Source organism: Crassostrea angulata, chromosome 5, assembly GCF_025612915.1.
Source record: "Crassostrea angulata isolate pt1a10 chromosome 5, ASM2561291v2, whole genome shotgun sequence".
Taxonomy (NCBI): Eukaryota; Metazoa; Mollusca; class Bivalvia; order Ostreida; family Ostreidae; genus Magallana; species Magallana angulata.
In genome coordinates, this window is record NC_069115.1 from 10,079,796 (window position 1) to 10,099,556 (window position 19,761).

A 19,761-nucleotide genomic window follows, 5' to 3' on the forward strand; every position below is an offset into this window, starting at 1 on the left:
GTTAAAATTACATATATTTCCACAGCTACATTTGTAAACAATGCAAATTGCGTAGAGATATATAACATGTCATTTCTGTCTCAAACGATTGACTGATATTTATGAATAAATATATATTACATTGTATAGTCAATGGTTTAGAGAGGGTGAAATACATTGTAATTGTATGGACTCAAACGCATTTATTATTTTCCAATTTCTTTTCACTTTCGATACGTATACTTAAAATACATCTAAACTTTAATTTGTTATATAACCAATTAATCTGAAATTAGAGAAAATGATGCGAGCGCAGTTGAGTGCAAATAAACAGAGAGAAATAAATTGACGTGTTCCTATTGTTTTCTAATTAATATCCTTCACAATTTTTTGTATTTGTATTTAATTTCACAAGTACTTGAGGAAACATTAGCCAAAATTCCAGTTTGCCTAATGTACTAGTAAGCAAAAGAAAAACTGACAACCAATGAAAGGACTAACTATTATGTTATCATATGATTTCTTTCAGTAACTTTGGTTGACTATTTCAGCACATTTCTTCTAAAACTAATCAAGAAGCCTATATTTGTAGAACATGCATTCGTGTAAACCAGGTCTTTATAATTGTTTCTGCATGTATATACATCCATAGTTTTGTCATTAATTCAATAACATAGAGAAAAAAGTAATTCTATTATATTTGAAATTCATCATACAGCTTGAATTCAAACTGAAAAATGTGAACTCAAAAGTGTGCCGTATTAAGAGGAATGCAAAGGAAGTTCAGTATAAGTGTCGAACACTTGAAGTTAGATCAGTCCCTCTATATAGGTGTAATGTATGCTGTTAATTAGTTTGAATAACCTTTTAAGTTTTATTTTCGCAATTTACAAATGAGAATTCCTTTTTTTCACTACTAATTACGTAAAATATTTCAGTTTTACTTCCTGGCGCCGATTCTAAAGTAGGACTTCCTTGTGATTATGTCATGTGAATATAACATTTGATTTTTTTTTGTAAATAAGTAAGTATGCGATAATTCGTTGTTTCCATCAAATATATGTACATCATGCATATTTCCTATCAAGATAAATGAGTGAGATTTTTTTATCCCTTTGTCGTTGATGAAATGAGCGTTATGCCTGAAACCTGACGACCCCTGTGCATAAAGTTATATGCGCTGTATCAAATTGTTTTTACATTTAAAAAATGATGAATTAGGTCACTGATGTCCACTTTGTACATATAATTATATTTTTAGTTATATATCCAAAAATAACATTGCAATCCTGTCCATCATAAAATTATTTTTTTACAAAAAAATGAAAGTAGACGCTTATACTAATTTAATACAAACTATATATCTTTCATTTTGTGTATCGATTATATTCATATATAGACCAAAAGTCATGATTATTCACAATTATTACAAATGAACCACAGTATTTCATATTACCTATGATAACTTTTTGAAGTTTCATAGGTTCCAAAGCAATGATCATAACTACAGTGTTTATTTCCTTAAACATTGAGTATACAGGTGCTAGGTACACATGTACCTACGTATCAACTGGGATGCATGAGAAATCAAAGTCGTTAAATGTTCCAGAGAGTTATTGTTGAGCTATCAGACACATCACTAATAGCACATTCAAAATATCTGTAAACTACAAATGAGGCAGGCACATGAACTCAATTATTTAGTCGGACTGGACTGATAGAAACTGAAGAGTACAAAAAACAAAATATACCTATTTTTCATCAGTTTCCAAACCCTGTTTATTGATAAAAATGTGTACATTGTACGTTATTTGTTTGGATTTTTCAAAAACAATCACCATTGTTTTTTTTTATTTACGTGATGAGTTTGAGATGGAAAGGGTGAGAATGTTTAGGATATTGACTTGCTTACAGTATATGTACGTGCATTCTATATGAGAGGATTAATGTGCATTGTTCATATATTTCAGAATCGATATCTATTACCAACACAATATTTCAAAGACTGTTTTATATCAAGCAAAGAAAAATATCAAGCAACAAAAACACAAGCAATATCTGTTGAATCATACATAGAAGCGATTCTAAAAAATGTCTTGAGAGAAGGAATATATCTTTAGTACATTAATTTGTCTATTGATATATCATTCCTTAAATATACAACAGGTTACTAATTATACGTGTAAAAATAAAGATGACATACTCTGAGTATTTTCAATTAATTTGCATGATTTTAGGGTTACTCTCTCTCTCTCTTTCTTTCATTCTTTCTTTCTCTCTCTCTTTCTTTCTCTCTCTCTCAGATATTTATTTTGGCATTGTATTTTCTTCTTCTATTTTGTTTTGCTGCGTTCGTCTGTTATCGATTTATAGCCAACAAAAACTTTGGCAATATTAATATATTCTATAATTATGAATTATCGGTATTGGAATATTTTTTTATTGTCGTCGAAAATGTTTAAAATGCCTTAGGAAATAGTGTGTGTCGAAAACCATTGCTTTCATCACTAATATTCACCAACAAAGGGCATCAATAATAAACTTGTTTAGCGATTAGCTGAGCATATATTGCTAATGTATAAGTAACTTGCATTTTGATAGATGTTGAAGAAGATTTTTTTTTCAAAAGTATTATTATTTATTATAGTTTTGCAATTTTTTGTTGGAGTGGTTCATTTCTTAATACGAGATACGTATATCTTGAACAGTTTAAGTTAAAATGAATATATTGATGCTTGTCTGTAGGTACATGTATAAAGCGTACGTATGTAGTTTGTTTAAGCTTTAACCCTATGTACAAGATATCCGCATAAGTTCCTGAAATGAAATACATAAAACGTAATTGATTTGTTTCCGTGTGAAATTTATTTGATATTTTTAAAAAAAAGCACTCAGAAAAAATAGTATACAATTATATTGAATGATCAAATCTACAAGATTTCAAACTAACAAATTCCTTCACAAGTTTTAATTACTCAGAATTCCAATTCATGATTCGAATCATGCGTATAACAAACAAAATTAAAAAAAAAAACAAACAAACAAACATATACTGGTACTGTACCAGTTATCGGCTAAGACCAGTTATCGGCTAAACTGGGGGTTCGGGTCTATAGCACGCGTATATCCGAGATTTTTTAATTCAGTCATCCGTTTTTAATGAAGGAAAGTAAGTTTGCTGGATAACTTTTTTCAATATGTTATAAACATGAGCTTTAACGATCATTGTTTACCGCTGATTTACATCTTTGCATTTTTAGCTGTGGGGGAAGTGACGTAATAAGTTAAAAATAGAATATGACCTCTTTGTTATACGTAATTATATCCCTTCTTTGATTTGACATATAATATCAATACATATAACATTAAAAAAAAAAAATCACTAAATTCTGAGGGATTCATGGTGCAGTTGAACGCCTGATTGCACAATTATGTATTGAACAGCATACGTTTTTATGTATTACATTATGATGATAAACGCTCAATTTTATGAGTTTTGTTTAAGTATAGTAACCCCTACGACGTATAGGCTGACTCCACAAGGGACATAATTCAATTTAAACCTTGCAGAATATAAAATCAACATGGAGAGGGATTTTACTGTGTTATTATCACGAAGCCGATAACTGGTACAGTAGATCGTAAAAACTCGGCAAATTCGGAGCGTGCGAAATAGCACAAGAACAAAATGTTTGAGTTCTAAATGATGATATAATCTAACAGACTGATAAATAAGGAGTTCACTATTTAAAACATGTCAAGTTTTATTCAAATATATCAAGAAATAAGGAAACACGAAAAGAAAACGTAAAATTATAGCCGATAACTGGTACAGTGCCAGTAAACAAAAATGCCATTATTTAATTAGTATACTTCTTTATAAGTTATCAAATGGTTACTTTGATAAAATCAATGTAATCATTGCATTAACTTTTTTCTATTTCAAAGAGCCGTAGTTTGTAGTACATGCATTCGTGTTTTACCGTCTTTTTTTAAATACCTTTTTATAGTTTTGTTATCACTTATTATTTGCATAATTAGATATGCCACACATCCGCAAGGCAAAAATCAGTGTTTATAAACTTAGTTAATTTTTCTATTCTGTTTTTGTTAAATCCGTCATACTTTGCTATTTTATGTTTTTATTCCTAAATACGTAAGGTTTTTTTAACTGGCGCCGGTTGTAAAGTAGAGTTCTCTTTGGGAGTGTTTCCTGTTTTGTTAAATACTGTTAGTGATAGTTACTTATTACATCAATCATGTTTGTGTGATCGAATATATTTGGTTTATTTATGTTTCATGATGATAAATGAGTGCGATGTCAATATAACTTTTATATTGATACGTAAGCGATGTGAGTGAAAACTAACGAGCGACATTCATATACAAATACCACTTACACGATATGAAATTTCAAAAGGAGTTCATTTTTTTTTTCTATTCAAAAGTTACCCTGACAAAGGAAATGATAATATCATTTAGCATTTGGTTTAATTTTGTTTCCTTCTTTTTACACTGATTCCCACTTACGCACATAGATTACTCAATATTGATATTGATAATGGCGGTAGAGGACATACTCAAAATAAGTGTTCTATCAGATCAGGGTTATATCTAGCATTTCCTTTCACAGTTCAGCATAATCGTCAAAAACTAATTCAATGCTGTAATATTTTTATCTAAAACATACAGTATAACAGGTATAAAATGTAAATAATGTTGTCCTGTAATCGTGATCATCTGAGTCAGTCTTGGAAGAGATGTAGTTATGTTGAGATTGAATACGATTATAACAATTACACTACAATAAAAACCTGCGAATAAAGACCGCGCTGCCTTACTTAATAGATTACCGGTGCACCGCTTCAAACGCTGACGTCGATATTTTTTAGTTAACACTTGAAATTGTCAAAAACTAGCTTTATAATCGTTTAAAAGTTTGTTATAGCCAAACTAATTATTGGGTTAATAACAGAGTAATTAGCAAATTAGAACACACGTTTTATTTGGAACATTTTATCAAAAAAGTAATTTTATTTGCGATTTTCAGTTTTCATGATGATTTCAACTTTTCGTTACTGGCGATGGGCCGCGTGTCGAGTTAACGATTTATTATGCTTTCAATTAAACACTTTGATTTCATACACTATGTGGTATCATAACAGTTGTTAATGCAAACTATTGTCCTATTTGTTGCACAAGTTTTAATTCTTTTGTCGTCGATAAACCGAATTATACCACTTGTGTACGCAATTTTGTAACAAATCTCGTAGTTAGACAAATCTTCAAAAAGTTATAAAACAAACTAGTTTGTTAACGTCTCTGTTTGAATCAATTTTAATTATTAAATGCTTATACTTCTTAAATCTATACAAGTCTCTCAGTTTTGATAAGGGGGGCGCACATTATTCACTTAATTTGATATTACATCACACATCAGATAATATCACTGTTGTTAGGACCTACGATCGTGACTGATCATAAAACCTTCCATTTCGCCAGCGGGGGGTTTTTTCATTGACAAAAATAAACGACAATATTTGTTTAGTTTTGACACTCCTACCCATATCATTGATATTACAAAGATATGATTATCAATGATAACATGACTGACTTTCGTTAATTGCTAAACAGCTGCCTAGTTTGAATATTAGTTGTTAGAACAGGCACGCTAATAAAGGAAATGATGATATTACAAATGATAACTAACATTTTATGTTTGTTTTGTTTCCCTCTCATCACATATTAGATTTCCACTATTAAACACGAAACACTCAATATTGAAACATGCTAAATTATTATATACTGCATATTATAGTGCAATAAAGAAGACTCAAATATATATTCAAAGCGGTGTCTATATATTATTCTCACACAGCGACATACGAATTAATGCTGAATATGAGTATGACTTTGACTTTGTATTCTAATCATATTTAACGGGAACAATTTAACTTCAGCATTTCCTTTAGTGTTAAGTTGTGTCATCGTCTAAAATGAATACCAAATTAGTATCACTTGTTAAACTTACTTTTCTCTCTCTCTGTACACGATATGGTGTTTGAGATAAATATTGATAAAACAATATAGCACCGTCGAAATTAAACGACTATGTTCCTGTTGGCGCTTTTAACTTTTTGGCGTTATAGAGTGAACTTAATCTTTCTTACTAAGCTTACATTTAGATATATCAACATTACTATAATCTGCATTTTGTGTGTCAAGAGCTCACACAACAAATCATAGTAATATACACGAAAAAAATTGATGTAATATGTGTTTGTAATTTCCTTTTTGTGATAATTAAGAATTGAGGTTAGCGTCAAACAAATGGTCAGATATCAATTGTTTATTTTGAAAATCAAAATAAAGTATATAAGGTGGATTACAAATGAAAAAAAGATCCAAGCTATGTATGATCACATGTCATCTATATGTGTGTGAAATAGCGTATATTTATGTTATTTATATTATATAAACACCTGTTGGATTTCAATTTTAAATGTGTTTGACGTGCTTTATAAGACTTCAACCAATAAGTAGTTCTTATTATCGTTCCTGGTCTTTGTAAGATATCAATAAGTATCAAACATTTTAGAATTAATTATATTTTAACAAAAATATAAAGATATCGTATACTTTACACTTACAAAAAAAGGGTTTAGAAAATAAAGCTCGGATGAAAAACCGACTGTTAAACATTGAAGAACTAGTGGCATGCAGTTTTTATTTTTTTTATTCTTTATGACATGATAAGCAAGACAGGTTTTTCTAGCTGATGATTTTTTGGCTTTTTATTAAAGAATTATATGTCATTGCTTACTGCTACATGACTTCATGCCTACTTCTGATTAATAGTGTTTATGATTATGTTTCGAAAGATTGATGTTTAACTTATGAAAAGGAAATTATACCATAATAGTAACAAGAGGCCCATGGGCCACATCGCTCACCTGAACAACAGTTCCTTGTAGCATTCTATTAGGTAGCATATGCTATTTCTATTTTTAACTTTAAACCTATTTTTAGGGGCCCAGTATAGGTTAAGTGTTTATGGTTGGCAATAACAATATAGAATCTACACTATTTGAGAATCCTTGCATAGTAATCTCACAAACTATAGCATTATAGTTCTCGATAAGAAAATTTCAAAACATTTTCCATATCCATTTCTATGTTAAACTTTGAACCCCTTCTGAGACCCCAGTATTGGATTGAGGGCCACGACTTATTATAATTAAGAATCTACACTATTTGAGGATGCTCACGTAGTAATCACATATACTGGCATTGTAGTTCTTGAGAAGACGTTTTTTAAACACATTCCTTATATACTTCGACGTTAAACTTTAGACCCCTTCTCAGGCTCCAGTGTTAATTTAGAATTTTCATTATTTAATGATCCTTGCATAGTAATCTCACTAACTGTAACATTGTTGTTCTCGAGAAGACGATTTTGAAATATGTTTTTATATATTTCTATGTTAAACTTTGAACCTCTCTTGATGTCCCAGTAATAGTTACCGATTTTAACAATTTATAATCTACAATAGCCAAGGATGTATGCATATCAATTTCCCAAACTGTTGCATTTTAGTTCCTAAGAAGAAGATCTTTTCAATATGATAAATTTTGAACCCCGCCTGGGGCCCCAGTTTTGGTCGGGGGGGGGGGGGGGCACGATTTCTTCAATTTAAAATCTTCAATATACATACAAGCTTTGTAAAGATTGCCATTTCGGGTGCAGTAGTTTTTGAAGGAAGATTTTAAAACAGTTTTCCTATTTATTTCTATGTTAAACTTTGAACCCCACCAGGGGCCCCTGTTTTGGTCGGGGGTCACGATTTTTACAATTTAAAATTTTCACTATATATACAAGCTTTTTGAAAATATTGGCACGTCTGGTGCAGTGGTTCTTAAGAAAAAGATTTTTAAACATTTTCCTATATTTATTTCTATGTTAAACTTTTGAACCCCACCTCGGGCCCCAGTTTTGATTTGGGGTTCATGATTTTTTGAATTTAGAATCTTTACTATATATATATAAAAGCTTTTAAATAAATATTGGCATTTCTGTTGCAGTGGTTCTTCATAAGAAGACCAACACTATATACTCACTGTTTTGCAATTATCTCCCTTTATAAAAAGGTTATGCCCTTTCTTTTAACAACTTAGAATTCCATTACCATAATGATGCTGTGTACAAGTTTGGTTAAATTTGGCCCAGTAGTATTAGAGAAGAAATCAAAATGTGAAAAATTTTCAGACGGATGGACGGACGCCGGACAACAGTCGATCAAATTGCTCACTTGAACCTTTGGTTCAGGTGAGCTAAAAACGAGGAATATTGTGATGAATAAAATACTAGCATATATGTTCGTGTTGACTGAATATCTGTAAAATTTGAAGAACTGTTTCTGAATGAGTTGATTATAATATATTTTATTTTATACATTTGCCTTCATAAATTAAACATTACATAATGACCGATAGAGCTATAATTATATTGTTTAAATTCAAAAGATGTTCAAAATGATTAGCGCGGTAATATAACTCACAAAAGAAATTAGCTATAATAATTTTCTTTTGAGCAATATCCATGTATTTTTCGTACATCAGTTTATCTCAGATGACTTGCATAATTTAAATGATTACGTTTATCCACTTTTATGTGGAAGTATTCCAGTAAATCTTTATTAAAATGATGTTTTTGTTCAAATGATCGTTCCTTTTTGCCTTTCAGGTATAAATAAATAATTCTTTAGTGCTATTATTTATGACTCATCATGTAATCAGAAAATGGGAGGAAGTCTGATATTTGGAAAATTAAATTTTCGAAACCTTGAAAATAATCAGTAGGTTATTTTATGTTTTGGTAAGAAAGATGGAGCTTATTTTAAAACCGTCTTATTTAAAATCGCGGCTTATTGTCAAAACAAAAATCCTGTAAGCGACGAGATCATAATCACGGCTTATTCTAAAAACAATAAATTGTAATCGATTTGGAACTTTGTTTTTGTTCTAAAAATGGGATACACAGGTTAACATCTGTAGGAGCTAAACGAAAAGTTGTAAAGTGTTTTTAATTATATATTATTCTCATGTATTTGAAAAGTTATCCACCCTCACTACTGTTCCTCGCTTATAGCATTTTTTTACTATTACGTATTAAGCCACCTGTTGACTCATCGCGTGGTCAATGTTTGTTTATCAATTTCAATTTCCTGTCTCATAAGAATTTACTGTCTGGTCGGCCTTCACAGTTTATTTAAGTGTTTATTTATTTGAGCTTCATAATGTTTATTTTACAATACCTAAATACCGGTAATTGGAATGTTTATCCATTAAATAATTTCCTTTGTTGGTTGTTTTTGGTTTAATTAAATACATGGACGTACGTTATTACTTTTAAGCAATTTTTACATATTCTTAACGCATGCACATTGATGGCATAATTTGTTTTCGGGATGCGTATTATGCATAGAAACAGCCTATTGTTTTTCAAACATTTTCCCCCAACTGTGTGAGTGCGTAATATACACAGGTGCGTACTACATCTGTGATTATATTAATAAGTCCGGCTAATTTTCAAGGTTTAAGGGTATTCGATACTATTTAAACATGAACAAAATAAACAGTGTTCGTTTCAAGGTTGAATGATATACAGAAGTTAGCACAAGTAGAGTTCGACTTAATTGTTATACAATATTACTATTATATTAGATTTGACAACGACTTTAACTTGCTTTACTATCTTCTGTATTATTTGCCAAACATATATAATAAACAGTATTAAAAAAAACGGTTACGAATGAGAGTAAAACATATAAGATGAAAACAAATATTAGAAAATTTATATTTTTTTCAGGAGGATATGAAAATAGTCAGGATTTAAAAAAATGAATGACCCGAATTTAATGAGTACGTGTTTGTATGTATATAAATATGTCTCTTGATAATCAATTTTTCTAAAAACCAAAAGTTTCATGTTGATTAAATTATTGCATATAATGAACAGCGATCGAATTTTCGTAATGTGAAATTTACCATTGTAAGTAGGGCCACTTGGACGTCTGAGGTTAGACCGTGCGATTCTGTGAAGTTCGTCTTCTCAAAGGTAGCAGATGTGTCCATCGATCTAGAAATAACTCACTAAACAATGCTAATCATTTATTATAGCTCATTTTAAATGCGACACTTGTAAACAATGCATATTGCGTGCAAATATATCAAATCACGTTTTTAAATGGTTAGTTTTGTCTCAAACGATCGACTGATATTAATTATGCCTGCATATGCTATTCAATTCTTTAGAGAGTATGAATTACATATAATTTGTGTGGACATAGAGTTAACATTTTAATTTTATTTCTTAACTTCATCATACATTTGCAATTCAAATTGAGTGCAGATCACTTGATATTGAATCAAATTAACAATATTGCATCGGACGTTTAATTCAAGCGTCGAACACTTGAAATTTAGATTAGACTCTCAATGTAAGTGGCATGCATGTCGTTTAACATGAATAACATTCAAGTTTTAGTTCCGCATTCAGCAAAAGCGAATTCCTGTTTTAACTACTAAATACGTAATGATGCCCTACTTCCTGGCGCCACTTATAAAAGCAGGATTCTCTCTGTGAAAGTGTCGTGTGAACATAACATTTAAATTTTTGTAAAATACCAAGTATGCGACAGTTCCTAATTATATCACTCAATGTTCCTTAATCAAATATATGTATGTAGTGCATATTATCTATCAAGATAAATGAGTGCAATGTTATTATCCCTTTCTCATGAACTTTATGACTGAAACCTGACGACTGATATGCCTAAAGAAATAAGCCATATTTCATTTATAAAAATCTTCTGTACATTGATAAATTAGGCCCGTTCTCTCATCTGTATATATAAAAAATGACACTTCGAGTTATATATCCGAAAATCACATTTCAAATCATGTCTTTAATTCATAATTTGTTTGTCTAAAAAATATCTCGTTTATCTCATATTGTGCTGACTTTATTGGTTTTTATTTAATGATCCTATTTTGTATTTATTTGTTTGCAACTTTTGTTTTGAAGAGGCAGCGAACATAGCTGATGTTTGAAAATTTTACTGCTCGCCTGAGCTCTTATGTATATTAAACGACCTGTCTATAAAACGACGCTACATGCTGTTAAATCGGTAATTACAAGATGGGACATTTTGCATATAATTGAATCATTGCGTTGTTTTTTTAAATTTGATATCCGTTTTCTTTAATATTATGGAATAGATATTTCAGCGTGTTTATTTTGAATGAAAACTTCAGTAGAAAACTAAAAAATAAATGAATCAAATCAACAGAAAATAATAAAAATTTGGATTTGGAGTAAATTTTGTAAATTTAAGAAGAAACATTTCTATATTGTATGCACAAGTGATATGATTATATTACTTTCTGCCCTACGCTAAATTCCTAGTGCGCATATATATTTCTTTCGGTAGAAAATTAACTCCCACCGAAGTATATATTTGTATAATTGTCTCTATAAATATTTTAATTTAGATGATATGGGGATAGCTCTTGTCTTTTCTATGACTTTTTTTGTATGTGTGTGTTTTTCCCACAGTTCTATATAGCACCTGAAAGACACTTACAGACTTAAAAACATATTTCTACTATATTTTTTTATCATAAAACTAATTGACAGTCTATAGAATATTCGTGTTTTAGCGCACCTGAGCTGAAACCTCAAGTGAGCTTTTTTAATCGCATTTTGTCTGTCGTCCGTCTGTCTGTAATTTTTTCATATTTTCAGCATCTTCCCCTGAACTACTAGGCCAATTTCAACCAAACTTTGCATAGAGCACCCTCAGGCAAAGTGGGTTCAAAGTTGCGAAAAATAAGGACCACCCCTCTTTTCAAAGAGAGATAATTAGGAATTTTTAAATTATGCGGAAGCATCATAAGGCAGTGTAGATTCAAAATTGTGAAAATCATGACCTCCAGGCGTTGGATGGGGCCACAATGGGGGAGGGGTCAAATTTTTACATAGGAATATATTGAGGAAATCTTTAAAAATCTCTCAGAAACTAATCAACAAGAAAAGCTGAAATCTCTGTGAAAGCATCCTCAGGTGGGACAATTTTGTTCAATTCATGATCTCAGAGGGTAGGATATGGTCATAACGTAAATTTACATAGGAATATATAGAGCAAAATCTTTAAAAATCTTTCAAAAACGTTTTGCCCCGAAAATCTGTAACTTTTAGTCAAATTTGTTCAATTCAAAATTTCGAGGAATAGGGTGAGGCCACATTGGATATCCAATTTTTCAAAGGAAAACATTTAAATAATTCACAAAAACTGCAATATTATAATATATGCAATCATTTTGACATATTGCTGATTCTTTAAGATTGTTAAGACTTTGGCCCCTGAAGAATTCTTAGGACTCACAAGGGGTTCAAAGTTTGGCGTAGGTTTATGTCCCATATATAAACAGTTGTTTAGGATTTCTTGAGAACTGCAATGTTCCACGTGTGATATGACTATAAAATCATCCTGTTAAAATAAGGGACTCGACAATAAACATAGGTATATCCAGATGGAAGAATGGGTTTTTATTTATACATGATCTGCATGTATTATACTACATTGTCCAGAATGTTTGTATCATGACTCCTTTAAGATGATTTTATCATAAATAGTGTGCCTCAGGTGAGCGATGTGGCCTCTTGTTAAAGTTTTATGTAAAAATGGATTCTTTAAGTGATATGTTAAACAACGAATACAAAATGCTGTTTCTAATGACATTACGCGCAGGAAGATCACGTTTGAATATAGTAGTCGTTTATATTAATTAAACACAACATATACTATCTTTTATTATGCGTTTGAATTATACTCAATTAAAGACCTAACATCATTATTATTTACAATTAATACAAATGAACCACGCTATTCGATATCATTTGTGATGCCTTTGTGAAGTTGTATAGGTTCAAAAACAATGATCATTGCTACATTGTTTATTTCCTTTAACCTTGAGTGCACACGTGCCAGGTACTCATGTACCTGGCACGGACAAACGTACCAACTGGGATGCGTGGGAACTCAAAGTCGCCAAATGTACTAGAGAGTTATTGTAAAGCTATCAGACATATCACTAATAACTCTTTCAGAATATTTGTCGACTACAAATAAGGCAGTCACGTAAACTCACGTATTATGGTCAGATTGGACTGATAACAATTCAAGAGTACAAAATACAGATATAACTTTTTTTATTTGTTTATTTATAAAAATGATAAGATTATTAGTTTTGATTAAAAAAAAAACATTCGTTGTTTTTATTTAAGTGATAGGTTTGGGATGGGGAGGGGGAGAAATTTTGTGATATTTACATGCTTACAGTAATGTTCGTGCATTTTATATGAAAGGACTGATGTGCAGTGTTCAAATTAAAAAAACAAAATATTCATTAACAACACAATCTTTTCAAGATTGTATTTTTTCAAACATAAATAAAATAACAGGCAACGAAAACAAAAGCAATGTCTGTTGAATCACACTTTGAAGCAATCATAGCTTTAAAATTGTTCCCTCGAGTAGGAATATATCCTTAGTACAGTGTAATTTTGTCTTTTGATATATTATTCCTATAATATGCAACATGTTACTTATTATACGGGTGAAGAAAAAGATAACATACTCTAAGTATTTTCAATAAATTTGCATTATTTTTAAGGTCACTCTGTCACTCTGTCAGTCTGCCCCTCTGTCTCTCTGTCTCTCTCTCAAATAAAAATTTGACTAATTTGCGTTGAACAAGCCACAACTGTCCAAAGTTTAAACTTCAACCTCAATGTTGTACTGGATCCAGATAGTTTCGGTATCTATCTTTAATGCACCACTCTTAATTAGATTTTGTGCACAATACTTTAAGATTATTATAGCAACATGCATATTAATAAAAGTGAAAATTTATAAGATATAAAATATTCAAACTAAAGTTTTACATATCTCCATTGTTTCTCCTTTCTCCAAATTCTCCAAAACCAAAAGATATTTATTTTGGTATTGTTTTCGTCCTTCTTTTTTTGCTGCAATCGTCTGTTATCGATTAATAGCAAATAACATCAATGTATTCTATGATTATGAACTGTCACAATTGAAATATTTTTTTAATCGTCGTTAAAAATGGTTAAGATGATTTGGGAAATGCTGTATGTCGAAAACCATTGTTTCCATTACCAATATTCACCAATAAGAGGCTTCAATAATAAATTTGCTTTGTTGATCATATATTGTTAAATATGTATAATTCTCTTGTATTTTGATAGATGTTGAAGAAGTTACAATTTTTTTTTCAGAAACATTATTATTTATTATACAGTAAAACACGGTTATAGCGAACACGCTTATAATGAATTGACGCTTACAGCGAAGTGATTTTCATTCCCTGTGACTTTATTTCATGTTGTAAACTTGACGGATATAACGAATTACGCTTATAACGAAGTACAATTGCCCGTCCCTGGGACTTCGTTATAAGCGTGTTTTACTGTATTTTGCAATTTTTGTTGGAGTGGTTCTTTTCTTAATAGTGAGCGTAGCTCGCCGGCACGCAACGCCGGCGAGCGAAGTGAGCTTGAAAAACAAGTGCGCGCGGGGAAAAAAACGAACTTAACCTACAGATTCATCAAAAATATATTTGTCTACGTCCGATAGTGCTCTCGAATGTTTTCTCCCGTGGTGCTATGCCAAAAATGGCTTTCATTTAACTCGTAACTAACGGTGCCTTGATGTTTAAAGACACGTTTAGAGTAGCGCACAGTCTTTTGTGAGACCCAAGAGTTGTGTTACATGCTTCCATTCCTACGTATACTGAGTCGAGATAGGTAAACAAATGAATATAGATTTGAACGTGTGACGTCATGGTGATATCGCGCTAGATTTCCCGCTATGAATTTAGATGTGGATCACACATCTGTAATGTGTCTACTATAGCTAATTCAGTATAAATTTAAGTATCTGCCTTAGATGATTTGTTGGTTTTTTAAGTGTTTTTTTTTATATTGATAAAGAGATTATATAGTGATATTTACAAGTTAAACTTATACTAATTTTGCCTGCATGAACGGTAAGTATAAGTAGGGAGGAAATTTTAAAAAAAAAGTTATTTTTAACGAAATAATTAGGAACAAAGAGAAAATACTAACAGTTTAAAAATATATGCAGATATTGCATATTGTGAAACCATTAAATTGGAAAATGGAAAATTACACACCTACAAATGGAGATCAGGGGCATAGATACAACCTTTGCCAAAATAAACAAATTTCAGTAAAAAGAAACAAACAAACTTATGAACCAGGAAAAAGAGTAAAAGTCAGATAACAACATGGTACAAAAGAGAAATAATACCTTGTACACTTTACACGTTTGACCAAATTCAACACAAAATACATTTTACAGACTGATCAAATTTTTCCAAATGTAAAGTAAAAAAGAAAATTACTGTTTTAGGGGAAGCAAGTCAATGTATTTTGTAAGAATTTTTTAAACTGAGATATATCATATCATTATCTCTCTCTCTCTCTCTCCCTCTCTCTCTCTCTCTCTCTCGGAAAAAAGAAGAAACAAGAAAAAAAATATTTGATGTAAGTTACTAACTATCAAAATATCACTAAGTTGACAATGGTGCAAGGTATGTGAAATTCTTACTGTGCTCTCCACAACGGTAGCACCTTAAAACATATTATATCGTGAAAAGTTCAAGGTAAAATGTACAACTCGCGACTTATCTGTTGGTATAAAGCGTACATATGTAGTTTCACTAAACTTTGGCCCTCTGTTCGTGATATCCGCATAAGTTCCTGTAATGAAATACATAAAACGTAATTGATTTGTTTCCGTGTGAAATATATTTGATATTTGAAAAGGCTCTCAGAAAATATATTATACAATAAGATTGAATGATCAAATGTACAGTGCAGGATGACAAACAAACAATTTCCTTACATTACTCAGAATTCCAATTCATGACAATAATGCGTACATCAAGCAAAATGATAATAAAAAAACAGACAAACAATCAAACAAATAAAAAGTTCATAAGTATTGTAATTTTTTTAGCTATCAAATGATTATTTTAATAAAATTAATGTAACCATTACATTAACTTTCTTTTTTTCAATACTAAAAAGCTTTAGTTTTTTTCGTGTTTTTCAAGTGTTTTTTTTTTTAAATACCTTTTTTGTAGCTATAGTTTTGTTATCACTTATTAATTGCATAATAAGATATGCCATGTATCCACAGTGAAAACTTAATAAACTAAGGTAAGAATTTATATTCTATTTTTTCTTTAAATTCATCATAGTTTGCTTTTTTATGTTTTTATTGCTAAATACGTACTTTTTTTCTGGTGCCGGTTCTAAAGTAGGGTTCTCTTTGGGATTGTGTCCTGTTTTGTTAAATACTGTCAGTGATAGTTACTAAATGCATCAATTATATATTTGTATAATGACTGTTTTTGATTGATTTTTAATTTTTTTCATGATGATAAATGAGTGCGACGTCAGAAGAGCGTTTACATTGATTACATGAGCGATATAGCTTTTACATTGATTACGTGAGCGATAAAGCTTTTACATCGATTACGGGAGCGATATAGCTTTGACATTGATTATGTGAGCGATATAGCTTTTACATTGATTACGTGAGCGATATAGCTTTTACATTGATTACGTGAGCGATATAGCTTTTACATTGATTACGTGAGCGATATAGCTTTTAGGTTGATTACGTGAGCAATATAACTTAATATTGATTACGTGAGCGATATAGCCTTTATATTGATTACGTGAGCGATATAGCTTTTACATTGATTACGTGAGCGATATAGCTTTTACATTGATTACGTAAGCTATACGATTGAAAACTAACGAACGACACTCGTATACATATAAACCACATACACCTTATCAAATCAAACGGAACTTATTTTTATTTTATAATAAATTTTGCCACCTAATTATATAATATATCATTCTCAGTTAATTCTATTGATGACATTTTTCATGAGTTTTAATTGTTTATCATGTTCTTTCTGAACAAATTTATTTAACTTTTTATCTAAAATAGTCTCCGGTTTTGTCGGTTGTTATTGAATAATATTTTGTTACTTTAACATATCTGCAGGGTTGCTTTTTTAAAAGACAGAGAAAACAACTAATGTTTTGAAAAAGAAAATGCGACAAATAATACCATATTTCATAAAACAAGTAGGTCACATAAACTTTTCGTTCTGAATTACAAGGAACGTACAACAAACCTTTATAAAAAAAATATTAACTCTTGTTGGAATCTTAAAACTATCCGTCTGTGCTTTATGTTTTATAAATATCTCCAAATGATTTAGGATACTGTACACTGAGCCATAGCTCTTAGTGTTTACCCAATAGTTTTTTTTTACTATACGTGAAATGACAAACTTCTTAAGTCAAAGCTTTCTGATCCATTTCACTTCTCACAAATCCATGATCAATTATGCAGAATGTGATGGGATTTTAGAAACCCCACTCTATCTTTGGTTTCTTTGAATTTTAAATGACCAAATAAGAAACTTTACTTCAAAAAAGATGTTAATTGCCCATCGATCAATGTTGAGCCATTGAGAAATAATTTGAGACAGACTGGTAAGTAATTGACTGATATTTATATGTACATATACTTCTATGGTTTATAGTCCGAGTGAACCCGTCTTTTCTACTTATCCAATTACATGTACTGTAAAGAACTTGTTTATGACGCGGACAATTTGTTGTAGTTTTTCTGTTTAAGATACACTTTTTTTTTTGGCTGGGCAGAAAATTCCACAATGAGTACCCTAATAGATGGTGCAAATGTAAATCTGCATAATTTTTATGTTCGGTCAATGGTTAATGTAGAGCAGAGAAGATAAGAAACTCTTGACTAGGGAAGACATGGGAAGAATGAAATAAAAGCTTTGATGTAAAGTTTACCACTTTGGAAATGTATTTGTCCTTTGAATGATAAGAATGATCTTACTATATCACCTGTACATTCTTCTCTTTAAGTTGAATTAAAAAACCGGTTTTTTTAAATGACACATAAAAACAAGCGAAAGCATGAAACTCGTATGGATAGATTAGCCTAACAAAAAGTGTCGTTTAGTGACACTGCGCGTATGATGATGACGCCTGAAAATTGAAGACTCTGAAAATTAATTGTATTAAATTATTTAGGTTAAAAAATTATCCAAATCTGAATTATAGCAATATACACTCATTCCTCAAATGAACAATATAATCCTGATAAATATAATCGACCATGTATGTATTTTTATAATTTTCGTACGTTTTAAATATGCATACATTAATGGTCTATTTTTTGTAACTGACACATACAGATATACATCAGTTATCATATAACTATCAGGCACACCAATCATTACATCCTTTTAAAAAAATTGGTGATATTGAATGTATATTAACGACAGATTAGAGTCAGCTCGCTAGACAACATACAATCATAGTAAATGATTATGTATTCTGCGGTTTCAATATAAATTCAACCATCTCCTTATTTAGATGCAATGCATTTTTAATATTGTTTTTACTTAAAGAATAAAAATAAATGCTATTTTTTTTTTACATTTTCCTGCTTTTTTTAAGGATATTTATAAAAAAAAATTGAAAAAATAAGACATTCTCTATTAAGCATTTAATTGGCGTTTTGGTGTATGTGGTGTCATAAAAGAGATAAATGGTTACATTTACGTACTGTTGTATTGAAGAAGTGTTGTATGCAGTATTTTATTTTCAAATTCAAAGCGATATTTCATTACTCCAAAAAGAAACACAATTATCTTTCGCTTAGCTTTATTCCAATAAATAATTAACACAGAAACAGTGAAGAAAACATGTGTTAAACTGCATCATTCTTTTAAAAGTTAAATAATCGTCTCAAGAGTAAAAATTAATTGATGTTTTTGTGTAAAAAGATAATGCTTAAGCATTGAACAGTTGGTACAAAGAAATAGATGATATACTCCTAAAAGCCGAGGTTTTCCAGCAGTCTGTTTCCCTCAGGTAAATTCAGGTGAGTAATGGATCCTACTCGATAAAGGTGTGAAGCCCCGACTCTGTAGTATAATACTGTGGTTCATCAATATTCGTTGATTACCAATTTTTGAGGATTTCGTTGTTAAGTTGATCCATGAAATTAAATGTTCATTGAAACGCAATTTCTATTAACATTTTGTATTGAAATGGTCATTGGCCACGAATTTACGCATCCTTGAAACTGTGATTTTCAATTTTATCCACAAAAATTGATACCCTTGAATATCAATGAAACCACAGTAGATGTTGAAGATGGTACGGATTTTTTTATCTATATTATAATATTAGATTGGATCTAATCTTATGTAGAGTGAATGATCAAAGTGAAATTGTAAAATTCGATTTTTATTTGTAGGCAAATGTAATGCAAATATGTCATAAAGACTTCTTCTTAATTGGTTAATAATATTTCTAGTTTATTTTTACGTGGTTTTATTATTCCGTTGATGATATCTGTATTTTATGTCAGAAAATTATCGTTAAAGTCAACGTATGAAGTATATCAAAAATTAAACATTTGTAGAGTTACTTGAAATAGATAATACAAGTATATTTTGCAATTAGGCTGAACAAGCAAATGTTACATATTAGTTATTTATTTTTATTATGCATGGGAAGTTATACCAATCAAATCTGGTTCTGAA

General features: G+C 30.4%; 1 protein-coding gene across 1 annotated transcript in view; it reads right to left on the reverse strand.

Moving 5' to 3' along the window:
- Positions 1-19,677: 19,677 nt before the first annotated feature.
- Positions 19,678-19,761, reverse strand: part of LOC128183787 (multiple epidermal growth factor-like domains protein 10) — a 37,469-nt gene continuing 37,385 nt past the window's right edge. The window contains exon 5 of the mRNA XM_052852941.1: positions 19,678-19,682. Coding sequence (XP_052708901.1) covers positions 19,678-19,682 — 5 coding nt within the window. The remainder of the gene's footprint in view (positions 19,683-19,761) is intronic.